The 13093-nt window shown below is 43.1% G+C and overlaps 1 protein-coding gene across 1 annotated transcript in view; it reads left to right on the top strand.

Moving 5' to 3' along the window:
* Positions 1-13093, top strand: part of LOC139373336 (oxysterol-binding protein-related protein 10-like) — a 140688-nt gene that overhangs the window by 87214 nt on the left and 40381 nt on the right. The window contains exon 6 of the mRNA XM_071113738.1: positions 6215-6440. Coding sequence (XP_070969839.1) covers positions 6215-6440 — 226 coding nt within the window. The remainder of the gene's footprint in view (positions 1-6214; positions 6441-13093) is intronic.

The raw sequence follows: 13093 nt of genomic DNA, 5'->3' as shown, positions 1-13093 counted from the left end.
CATTTAGACATCCACGGCTCAAAGGTCTGGTCAGGTCAGGCTATTTCTATACTCATTGTCTCTCCAGTGGGAAATGAGGGGAGGCAGTTTATCTCTGCCTAGTGTCTACCTCCACACTGGCTGCCATTTTGAACCAAGCTATTTTAGTTTGTCCACTCTCTGTGGACCCTCTATTCCTTTGGTCTGGAGTCTTAAGACAAGTGGATGTAATGTGTATACAAAGCATATATATATATATATATATATATATATAAAAAATAATAGAACTCACTGGGAATCGTCAGTGTGTGTGTCATCATTTGAAGGATGTTCAAGCTCGTGACAGTTTTCCAGTAAAGGAGGCTGGTCCCTGACAGAGGGAGACTGTGGCCTAATTCAGTCAGGCTATCTCTACTGATTGGCTGTCTGTCTCTTTCTCTCTCTAAGTCGAGGTTGTGTTAAATCAACCGTGAGTGTGAAGTCTCACGTCTGCCACCTGAGAGGGATTTGTTTTTAGATTCTACTGCAGCGTACTGTATTGGGCTCTGTAGGAAATACTCTTAGGCTTGATGACCCGGGGCTACATCGCTTTTTCTCCTTCTTTTTTCTCTCTCTTACTATTCCCTCTTTCTCTTTCCTTCCATCTCTCTCTCTTTCCTTCCTTCCATCTCTCTCTCTTTCCTTCCTTCCATCTCTCTCTCTTTCCTTCCTTCCAACTCTCTCTTTCCTTCCTTCCATCTCTCTCTTTCCTTCCTTCCATCTCTCTTTCCTTCCTTCCATCTCTCTCTCTTTCCTTCCTTCCATCTCTCTCTCTTTCCTTCCTTCCATCTCTCTCTCTTTCCTTCCTTCCATCTCTCTCTTTCCTTCCTTCCATCTCTCTCTTTCCTTCCTTCCATCTCTCTCTCTTTCCTTCCTTCCTTCCATCTCTCTCTCTTTCCTTCCTTCCTTCCATCTCTCTCTCTTTCCTTCCTTCCTTCCATCTCTCTCTCTTTCCTTCCTTCCTTCCATCTCTCTCTCCTTCCTTCCATCTCTCTCTCTCCTTCCTTCCATCTCTCTCTCCTTCCTTCCTTCTATCTCTCTCTCTCTCTCCTTCCTTCCATCTCTCTCTCTCCTTCCTTCCATCTCTCTCTCTCCTTCCTTCCATCTCTCTCTCTCTCTCCTTCCTTCCATCTCTCTCTCTCTCTCCTTCCTTCCATCTCTCTCTCTCTCTCTCTCTCCTTCCTCCCATCTCTCTCTCTCTCTCCTTCCTTCCATCTCTCTCTCTTTCCTTCCTTCCATCTCTCTCTTTCCTTCCTTCCATCTCTCTCTTTCCTTCCTTCCATCTCTCTCTCTTTCCTTCCATCTCTCTCTCTTTCCTTCCTTCCTTCCATCTCTCTCTCTTTCCTTCCTTCCTTCCATCTCTCTCTCTCTCTCCTTCCTTCCATCTCTCTCTCTCCTTCCTTCCATCTCTCTCTCTCTCTCTCCTTCCTTCCATCTCTCTCTCTCCTTCCTTCCATCTCTCTCTCTCTCTCTCCTTCCTTCCATCTCTCTCTCTCTCTCCTTCCTTCCATCTCTCTCTCTCTCTCTCTCTCCTTCCTCCCATCTCTCTCTCTCTCTCTCCTTCCTTCCATCTCTCTCTCTTTCCTTCCATCTCTCTCTCCGGAGGTGTTTCTATGTAAAACACCACAGCTGTCTGAGGACTGAAACTTGACTGAGTGTAAAGGCGATGGGTTGTTAACAACAAAAAGGTGTGTATGTGCTGCCCATGGCGTGGGGCTCTACACACTAAGCCCATGTTAAGCCTAGTGAAAATCAGGGCTGACTCCTCATGATAGGACACAGGGCCTCTGTCTGAATGGTGGGATGGATGAGAGTTGTGGACTGATCCACTGAGCTGCAGCTACTTCAGTCACATACATGGGGGTCAGTCCGGTAACAGTTGTTTGTGTTTTTGAAGGAGAACGTAACATTGCAGTGCAGTCCCAATAGAAAAGCATTTAGTCACTGATTTAATTGTAGTGTTTGATGTACAAAATCTCTTGACGATAAAAAATATCCTCAGAGGGTAGTCCTATCAATAACATCCCATTTCTGTATTGTAGTTTGATTAGCTACGTATTCCGCATTAATGGAAGTACCACAAATATACCCCTGGCTGTAATGGCTCTCACTGAATCTGTCAGTCAGCAAAACAATGGATGTGCCATTGAAGAGTGGGCTGCTGTGTGTTTGTGTGTTGGAATATTAATTAACTGAACAAGACAAAGGGTGGCTACTTTGAAGAATCTCAAATATATAAAATATATTTTGGTGTGTTTAACACTTTATTTTGTGTTATTCATAGTTTTGATGTCTTCACTATTTTTCTACAATGTGGAAAATAGTATAAAATTTAAGGAAAACCCTTGAATTAGTAGGTGTGTGCAAACCTTTGACTGGTAATGTACAGTACATGTAAACAGGGGTGGAAAGTGACTGGTAGCAGGCATATAAATACTTATGGTAATATACTAGTGGTAATACAGTGCCTTCAGAAAGTATTCATACCCCTTGACATATTCCACATTTTGTTGAGTTAGACTGAATTCAAAATTGATTACATAAGAATTTTTTCTTCTCCCATGTACACATAATATCCCATAATGACAAAGTGAAAACCGTTTTTTTTTTAAATGTTTGCAAATTTATTGAAAATGAAAGTCTTCACACCCCTGAGTCAATGCATGTTAGAATCACCTTTGGCAGCGATTACAGTTGAGTCTTTCTGGGTAAGTTTCTAACAGCTTTGCATACAGTGCACATGAAAATCCAATGACAAGCATAGCCATAACATGATGCAGCCACCACCATGTTTGAACATTTGAAGAGTGGTACTCAGTGATGTGTTGGATTTGCCCCAAACATACCGTTTTGTATTTAGGACAAAGTTTATTTTCTTTGTCACATTTGTAGCAGTAACTATAATGTTGTTGGTCCATCCTCAGTTTTCTCCTATCACCATTGGCCTCATGGTGAGTCGTATCTGTACTATCCGGCAACTGAATTAGGAATGATGCTCCTCAACTGAGGGACCTTACAAAGTATTATTTAACATGATTACTCCTGAACTAATTTAGGCTTGCCATATCAAAGGGGTTGAATACTTATTGACTGAAGACATTTCTCAATTTAATCCATTTTAAATTCAGGCTGTAAAAAAAAAAAAAAAAAATGTGGAAAAAGTCTAGGGGTGTGAATACTTTCTGAATGTAATGTATATACTGTACATGTAAACAAGAGGAATAGTGACGAGTAGCTGCTAGCTAGAATTGGCACTGTGGTTTACAGGCTTTTCATGTCGTTTTCAGCCTCCCAGAGGTGAGTCATACAAGGATCCAACCCCAAATGATGAATCTATGACGCATGGAGAAAATCATAGTACCTTTTTGAGTTCTTCAGTAATTAGTCAAAACACATTTATGATGCAGAACATGTATTCCTCAATTCCACATAATCATCTATTCATATCTGTCAAATATAACCCCTTCAACTTTTAGTTGTTGATACAGTTGGCAGCTAAGGTTGAAGAGTGGTAGCTAAAGTTTAGGGGGACATGTATGAGTCAATGTATTATATCTAAATGTGAAAGTTACTCTGAAAAAGTGGGTTTATTAGTTCATGATAATAGGTCACTATTGGTGTCAATGAGTATGCTGTTGAATTCAAACATATGATTTCACTATATACAGTTGAAGTTGGAAATGTACATACACTCAGGTTGGAGTCATTAAAACTTGTTATTCAATCCCTCCACAAATGTTTTGTTAAACAAAATATACTTTTGGCAAGTCGGTTAGGACGTCTACTTTGTGCATGACGCAAGTCGTTTTTCCAACAATTGTTTACAGACAGATTATTTCACTTATAATTCACTGTATCACAATTCCAGTGGGTCAGAAGTTTACATACACTAAGTTGACTGTGCCTTTAAACAGCTTGGAAAATTCCACAAAATGGTGTTATGGCTATAGAAGCTTCTTTAGAAGCTTTAGAAGCTAATTGGCATAATTTGAGTCAGTTGGAGGTGTACCTGTGGATGTATTTCAAGGCCTACCTTCAACTCATTGCCTCTTTGCTTAACATCATGGGAAAATCAAAATAAATCAGCCAAGACCTCAGAAAAAAAAATTGTAGACCTCCACAAGTCTGGTTCATCCAGCAATTTCCAAATGCCTGAAAGAATCACATTCATCTGTACAAACAATAGTACGCAAGTATAAACACCGTGGTACTGCGCAGCCGTCATACCTCTCAGGAAGGAGACTGGTTCTGTCTCCTAGAGATGAATGTACTTTGGTGAGAAGTGAAAATCAATCCCAGAACAACAGCAAAGGACCTTGTGAAGATGCTGGAGGAAACAGGTACAAAAGTATATATATCCACAGCAAAACGAGTCCTATATCGACATAACCTGAAATGGCCACTCAGCAAGGAAGAAGCCACTGTTCCAAAACCACCATAACAAAGCTAGACTACGGTTTGCAACTGCACATGGGGACAAAGATCGTACTTTTTGGAGAAATGTTCTCTGGTCTGATGAAACAAAAATAGAACTGTTTGGCCATAATGACCATCGTTTTGCTTGGAGGAAAAAGGGGGAGGCTTGCAAGCCGAAGAACATCATCCCAACTGTGAAGCACCTGGGTGGCAGCATCATGTTTTCGGGGTGCTTTGCTGCAAGAGGGACTGGTGCACTTCACAAAATAGATTGCATCATGCGGGAGGAAATGTATGTGGATATATTGAAGCAACATCTCAAGACATCAGACAGGAAGTTAAAGCTTGGTCTCAAATGGGTCTTCCAAATGGACAATGGCCCCAAGCATACTTCCAAAGTTGTGGCAAAATGGCTTAAGGACAACAAAGTCAAGGTATTGGAGTGGCCATCAGTTCTGCCCATTTGTGGGCAGAACTGAAAAAGCGTGTGCGAGCAGGGAGGCCTACAAACCTGACTCAGTTACACCAGCTCTGTTAGGAGGAATGGGCCAAAATTCACCCAACTTATTGTGGGAATCTTGTGGAAGGCTACCCAAAACGTTTTACCCAGATGTAACAATTTAAAGGCAATGCAATCAAAATTCTAGTTGAGTAAACTTCTGACCCACTGGGAATTTGATGAAAGAAATAAAAACTGAAATAAATCATTATCTCTACTATTATTCTGACATTTCACATTCTTAAAATGAAGTGGTGATCCTAACTGACCTAAGACAGGGAATTGTTACTAGGATTAAATGTCCGGAATTGTGAAAAACTGAGTTTAAATGTATTTGGCAAAGGTGTATGTAAACTTCCGACTTCAACTGTACATCTAAAAACTCAAGCAAAACACCTACAAACTGTCTGGGGTACTAACAAATGGCCAGACAAGTGCCCAGGAGTGTTTTGGGGTGAACTTCCTCTTTAAACAAAGTAAACATCACTGAAATATTGTATTCTGAATACTCTGTGATCCTTTGTTTTGATTACAAAGCCCTGTCCAGGTCATTTGGGACAGCAAATACATGTGTTGTTCAGCCATTATCAAAGTTACAGCAAATACATGTGGTGTTCAGCCATTATCCAAGTTTCAAAGTTACAGCAAATACATGTGTTGTTCAGCCATTATCCAAGTTTCAAAGTTACAGAAAGTACAGATCCATTTCCTTGCCTCTCTGGTATGAGGAATTGAATGAAATAGCTGTCATTATTCCTCTACTAGCAATCTACTCTGCATACAGAATAGTGATGCTGGGACTATTGTATTATACCTGCCAAAATGTTGCATGGGGTATTGGAAATGCATAAAACCACCTGATTTCTGCTAACACAAGCACTTTAAATCACATTTTTCCTCGGCACACTCTTACCCCCTGCCAAGATGAAGTGCTTTCTCCTGATGTTAAACGCCATTTTAAACATCATGTTTTTACTGCTTCTGTTCTTCCTGAATCAGAAGAACAAGTCTAATGACACTGATGCTGCTTTAAAAAACGGAGAATAAGCATAGAGTCAAGAGTGTATGGAAACTCCAAGAGCTACACACTTCACCTTGGCTTGTGTATGGGGTTACAAAGGCAATGTCACAGACGAGTCGAGGTGTGAAATAAATAATTCTCTCTACTATTATTCTTAAAATAAAGTGGTGATCCTAAAAGTTTACTTCTATTTTCTCCAACACCCTCACTCAGATTTGAAATTGACCCACACCCTCTAACCTTGTCTTGTCCTCCCTCAGGTGATGAGCCAAGCAGAGGGTCAACAGAAGAACCTGGTCCAGTCCATCGAGTCCCTCCCCACGCGAGGACCCCTTTCCTGCCTGGACCAGGACCTCCTGCTCCTCAAAGCCACGTCAGCTGCCACCATGAGCTGCCTGGGAGAATGCCTGAACATCCTGCAACAGACCCAGACCCACAGCCAGCCCCAGGCCTCCCAGCCCAACCACACCTGCGGTCCCTCCTCCGGTGAGTCCGCCACAGGCATCCCCCACCCGTCTCCCCTTAGACCCCGACAGCAGCTGCAAGGGCCTTAAAGGAGAACATGGTTCTGAGAGAAGCCTTACTTGGCATACAAACTAGATTCATGAGAGAGAATCTGGTACTTACAGGTATCCAAGAGAAAGAAGGAGAAGTTCCTGAATCTGTAGTTAGAGTTCCTCCTTACAGCGCTTCAGATTCTATCAGATTGCTATCGACAAAATCCAACTCGAACGTGTACACTGCTTCGGACAGAGAGGGCAGAGGTATGAACGCCCAATCGTTGCCAAATGTGCTTTCTTTAAAGATAAAATAATGGTTAAAAGTCTGGGTAAAATACTTGCTGGCCCGAAAATAGGCATGAATGACCAGTTCCCGAAGGAAATTGCAGAACGGCGCAAAGTTCTGTATCCAATTTTCAAGGAAAATAGATTGAAAGGGAAACGAGTAGCTCTCGTCATCGATAAACTGTATATTGACAACCAGTTGTTCAGAGACACAAAGACCACGCGGTTCTAAAAATCACAAAGATCTCATAGAGGAGACAAATAATGAAACACACAATTCTAGCCTTGTTACGGGATTGAATAATACAAAAAAATAAAAAATAAGTATATATATATACAGTGCCTTGCGAAAGTATTCGGCCCCCTTGAACTTTGCGACCTTTTGCCACATTTCAGGCTTCAAACATAAAGATATAAAACTGTATTTTTTTGTGAAGAATCAACAACAAGTGGGACACAATCATGAAGTGGAACAACATTTATTGGATATTTCAAACTTTTTTAACAAATCAAAAACTGAAAAATTGGGCGTGCAAAATTATTCAGCCCCCTTAAGTTAATACTTTGATTACAGCTGTAAGTCGCTTGGGGTATGTCTCTATCAGTTTTGCACATCGAGAGACTGAATTTTTTTCCCATTCCTCCTTGCAAAACAGCTCGAGCTCAGTGAGGTTGGATGGAGAGCATTTGTGAACAGCAGTTTTCAGTTCTTTCCACAGATTCTCGATTGGATTCAGGTCTGGACTTTGACTTGGCCATTCTAACACCTGGATATGTTTATTTTTGAACTATTCCATTGTAGATTTTGCTTTATGTTTTGGATCATTGTCTTGTTGGAAGACAAATCTCCGTCCCAGTCTCAGGTCTTTTGCAGACTCCATCAGGTTTTCTTCCAGAATGGTCCTGTATTTGGCTCCATCCATCTTCCCATCAATTTTAACCATCTTCCCTGTCCCTGCTGAAGAAAAGCAGGCCCAAACCATGATGCTGCCACCACCATGTTTGACAGTGGGGATGGTGTGAGCTGTGTTGCTTTTACGCCAAACATAACGTTTTGCATTGTTGCCAAAAAGTTCAATTTTGGTTTCATCTGACCAGAGCACCTTCTTCCACATGTTTGGTGTGTCTCCCAGGTGGCTTGTGGCAAACTTTAAACAACACTTTTTATGGATATCTTTAAGAAATGGCTTTCTTCTTGCCACTCTTCCATAAAGGCCAGATTTGTGCAATATACGACTGATTGTTGTCCTATGGACAGAGTCTCCCACCTCAGCTGTAGATCTCTGCAGTTCATCCAGAGGGATCATGGGCCTCTTGGCTGCATCTCTGATCAGTCTTCTCCTTGTATGAGCTGAAAGTTTAGAGGGACGGCCAGGTCTTGGTAGATTTGCAGTGGTCTGATACTCCTTCCATTTCAATATTATCGCTTGCACAGTGCTCCTTGGGATGTTTAAAGCTTGGGAAATCTTTTGTATCCAAATCCGGCTTTAAACTTCTTCACAACAGTATCTCGGACCTGCCTGGTGTGTTCCTTGTTCTTCATGATGCTCTCTGCGCTTTTAACGGACCTCTGAGACTATCACAGTGCAGGTGCATTTATACAGAGACTTGATTACACACAGGTGGATTGTATTTATCATCATTAGTCATTTAGGTCAACATTTGATCATTCAGAGATCCTCACTGAACTTCTGGAGAGAGTTTGCTGCACTGAAAGTAAAGGGGCTGAATAATTTTGCACGCCCAATTTTTAAGTTTTTGATTTGTTAAAAAAGTTTGAAATATCCAATAAATGTCGTTCCACTTCATGATTGTGTCCCACTTGTTGTTGATTCTTCACAAAAAAATACAGTTTTATATCTTTATGTTTGAAGCCTGAAATGTGGCAAAAGGTCGCAAAGTTCAAGGGGGCCGAATACTTTCGCAAGGCACTGTATATATATATATATATATATATATATAGCTTTTATATTTATCTTCAAATATAACTAATTGGAACACAAAAGCACATTCAACATGGCAGAGATAAAAACACAGCAGATAGAAGGCACGGTATGTGTGGATGTATTGAGATGGATGGTGTGGTGTGTGTGTGCTTTTTGGTGTTTGGGTAAGTGTGGCGTTAAGTGAATGAGAAAGGAAATGGTTGCATATCCCAGAACCAATGTCTGTCTGTGAGCAGGGGTTGTGAGAGAGCTTTCAATTTTGTGCAGACGAAGGATATAAACTTAGCAAACATGAACATGACTAACATAAATTGAATAATGTGTCCCTGAACAAAGGGGGGGGGGGGTCAAAATTAAAATTAACAGTCAGCTGCATTAAGTACTGCAGTGCATCTCCTCCGCATGGACTGCGCCAGATTTGCCAGTTCTTGCTGTGAGATGTTACCCCACTCTTCCACCAGCTGGAAATTCCCGGACATTTCTGGGGGGAATGGCCCTAGCCCTCCGATCCAACAGGTCCCAGACATGCTCAATGGGATTGCGATCCGGGCTCTTCGCTGGCCATGGCAGAACACTGACATTCCTGTCTTGCAGGAAATCACGCACAGAACGAGCAGTATGGCTGGTGGCATTGTCATGCTGGAGGGTCATGTCAGGATGAGCCTGCAGGAAGGGTACCACATGAGGGAGGAGGATGTCTTCCCTGTAACGCACAGCGTTGAGATTGCCTGCAATGACAACAAGCTCAGTCCAATGATGTTGTGACACACCGCCCCAGACCATGACGGACCCTCCACCTCCAAATCGATCCCACTCCAGAGTACAGGCCTCATTCCTTCGACAATAAACGCGAATCCGACCATCACTCCCCTTGGTGAGACAAAACTGCGACTCTTCAGTGAAGAGCACTTTTTGCCAGTCCTGTCTGGTCCAGCGACGGTGGGTTTGTGCCCATAGGCAACGTTGTTGCCGGTGATGTCTGGTGAGGACCTGCCTTACAACAGGCCTACAAGCCCTCAGTCCAGCCTCTCTCAGGCTATTGCGGACAGTCTGAGCACTGATGGAGGGATTGTGCGTTCTTGGTGAAACTCGGCAGTTGTTGCCATCCTGTACCTGTCCCGCAGGAGTGATGTTCGGCTGTACCGATCCTGTGCAGGTGTTGTTACACGTGGTCTGCCACTGCGAGGACGATCAGCTGTCAGTCCTGTCTCCCTGTAGCACTGTCTTAGGCATCTCACAGTACGGACATTTCAATTTCTTGCCCTGGCCACATCTGCAGTCCTCATGCCTCCTTGCAGTCCTCATGCCTCCTTGCAGTCCTCATGCCTCCTTGCAGCATGCCTAAGGCACGTTCACGCAAATGAGCAGGGACACTGGACATCTTTCTTTTGGTGTTTTTCACCAAAATAAATATGAAAGGCCTCTTTAGTGTCCCAAGGTTTCATAACTGTGACCTTAATTGCCTACCGTCTGTAAGCTGTTAGTGTCTTAACGACCGTTCCACAGGTGCATGTTCATTAATTGTTTATGGTTCATTGAACAAACATGGGAAACAGTGTTTAAACCCTTTACAATGAAGATCTGTGAAGTTATTTGGATTTTACATTTTAGTTTACTTTTTATAATGAATTATACATCTTATGTATTTATTGCCCTATCATGGTGGAACAGCATTTTTAAAAATAAATTATACATCTCATTTATTTATTGTCCCATCATGGGGAACTACATTTTTTAAATAAATTATACATTGAATGTATTTATTTATGACCCTATATTGATGGAACGGTCCACAACCCTATACCCTAGACACCCACCTGAATGACCCAGATACTAAGGAGAAGTCCCTAGCTGTTTTATGGGCCTGCTGTAAGTGGTCTGTATGCAGCCGAAATGTGGTCAGAGACCTAGAGCAGCACTGCCCCCTCAAGATTCTGAGCCTGCTTGGCAGGGTTGGTAATGCAAAGCCAAAGCCCCCTAAAGGGAGAACATACTATACAAGGAAACTCTCAAAGCTGCTAATGAGAACCTTGACGACCTTGTACCTAGCCGGTGGGGATTCCGGTGGGGTGCCCCCACCCAGGCAGTGGCAGTACTGGCAACACTAGCTGCAGTAACCCATGGGGAGGAGGTCACACTCGGACATTCAGAGAGGGGGTATATTATTGTGGCCCTGGTGGCACAAAATCAAAGGTCTGACTGCACTGAGATGCTTGGGAATATGGTCAATACGGGGGACTGTGTTGTGGGTGTTTCAGGGGAAGGGGGTTTATCTCCATCATCTAGGACGTGGCAATGGTTAATCAAATCTCCCCACTTCTGCCCATTTTTTGCTCAGTCTTGCAGGCCTTCTCATACAGCTGCAACTGTATATGCATTCGTAAATCAAGACCTTTCTTGAATTGGGCTCTGGGATGGTGCAACTGTTAAGTCTATGGTTGTTGTGGGGGAAAGGGGTTGTGTGTGTGTGTGTGTGTGTGTGTGTGTGTGTGTGTGTGTGTGTGTGTGTGTGTGTGTGTGTGTGTGTGTGTGTGTGTGTGTGTGTGTGTGTGTGTGTGTGTGTGTGTGTGTGTGTGTGTGTGTACAGTGGGGCAAAAAAGTATTTAGTCAGCCACCAATTGCAAGTTCTCCCACTTAAAAAGATGAGAGAGGCCTGTAATTTATCATAGGTACACTTCAACTATGACAGACAAAATTAGAAGAAAAAAACATCCATTCCACACTGTCCTGAGCCAACCCTTGCAACAGCCACTGCATGGGCAGGGTCACATTGTTGCACGGCGCCCGACAAACGCCAAGCACGAGGACGGACCACAAATTAGCTGACTGGCACCGTCCCTGCGGGTCACCCCCTTAGAAATCTCTTTGGTGCTGATGGTACTGTATGCCTGGAGCTTTTTAAAGGTCTTTGTGAAACTTACGGAAACCCTGTACGTTCTATTGGGTGGCCTACTGAGTGATGTCGTGGAGGATCTGGCTGCTCGTTGCTTTCTTGGTTCTCATGCTCCCACTACTACACAGCTTGCTGACGGTCCATTTCAAATGCTTAACGTGGAGCGTTTCCTTTTTGGAGATCAAAATCCATGAAGGAATGAATTGCCTCGCCAAGAGTTTTATTTGATCCCCATCGTGAAATAACTAGCAAATGTGCCATGTCTCCAAATGGTACTAGGGGAAAATCAAGTGGCATTTCACATAAATGAATGAGAGGGCTGAGTGTGTTTTGACTTCTTTCTTATATGGGAGGTGGGGAGGAGGGAGAATGTGTCAGTTACTTGAACTCTGTGAAGCGTTCAATCTGAGGTGCATTTAACTCTAATGAACTTATCCTCTGCAGCAGAGGTAACTCTGGGTCGTCTTTTCCTGTGGCGGGTCCTCATTAGAGCCAGTAAAGCGGCACAAATGAGGCGCATTGAGGTCCCAGCTCTGAAATGGAAGACAAAGCCATTTTGAAAAGCATACTGTAATGCATGAATTTTTCTGTACAACACTCCTGGCCTGCAGCGTAACCCTGTTCACACCCACGTCTGTTTTCATTGACACACTCTCTCTTTTAGGTGCTTCTTCTGCTTTTGGTGGTGCATCATCGTCATTGTGTGACCATCACTAAGCTCCCAGCTGTTCAGTGACAGCCACTGGATATCATCCAGATTTGAATAGGGAGGACACAATGATTAATTCCTGGCACGAGAAAATGTATTTTCTTTCCCCAAAAGAATGGACAACTGCAGTGATAATTCCCCCCCCTACAATCTCTCTCTCACTCTCATGGACTACCTGAACAACATTTGAATAACTGTTCATAGAATAACAGCCCGAATTGCATCACATATAACAAATGTTTTATGCTCTTACAAAGGATATTTAATTAGTTCCTTCACTTCTTATCTTAGTTCCTTGAACACATGTACATTTATTTTAACTACAGACTAAATAGGTAGAGAAAATGCAACAAAAGCAGGGACCTCAGCAATGCAAAATGCTGGTCCTCCGCAGTGCTGCCACTTGTTATACAGTACTCTCTTATGTGCATGCATTTTTAAATGGAGGATACCATTCGCTACAGTAGGGGTTTGCTGCCCAGAGTACTGAGGGCTCTGCCTGCCAGATCAACAGAAGCCTGCATGGAGGGCAGTGTCAAAGCTTTCTGACACCCTGGGCACCTCGCCAGTCGACTCGGCTCAACTGGACCATCAATAATGGACACGAGAGAGTAGAGAGACGAAGGTGCATTAGAGTTAACCCAATCTCAACTGGGGGAGGAATGGAATTTGGAAACGGTCCTCAGCAGCGCTCTACTTACAGGGTCTTGATTGCGTGGACATTAAGGTAGGCCGCAGCCTGCGTTTCAGCTCATCCTACGAGACAAGTAGCTGAACTTGCGTGGGTGTACACTAATTATAGACCG

The sequence above is a fragment of the Oncorhynchus clarkii genome, chromosome 18 (genome assembly GCF_045791955.1).
Source record: "Oncorhynchus clarkii lewisi isolate Uvic-CL-2024 chromosome 18, UVic_Ocla_1.0, whole genome shotgun sequence".
In the NCBI taxonomy this organism is placed as follows: Eukaryota; Metazoa; Chordata; class Actinopteri; order Salmoniformes; family Salmonidae; genus Oncorhynchus; species Oncorhynchus clarkii.
The sequence above is the reverse complement of the archived record's forward strand: the minus strand, read 5'-3'. Positions and strand labels throughout refer to the sequence as shown.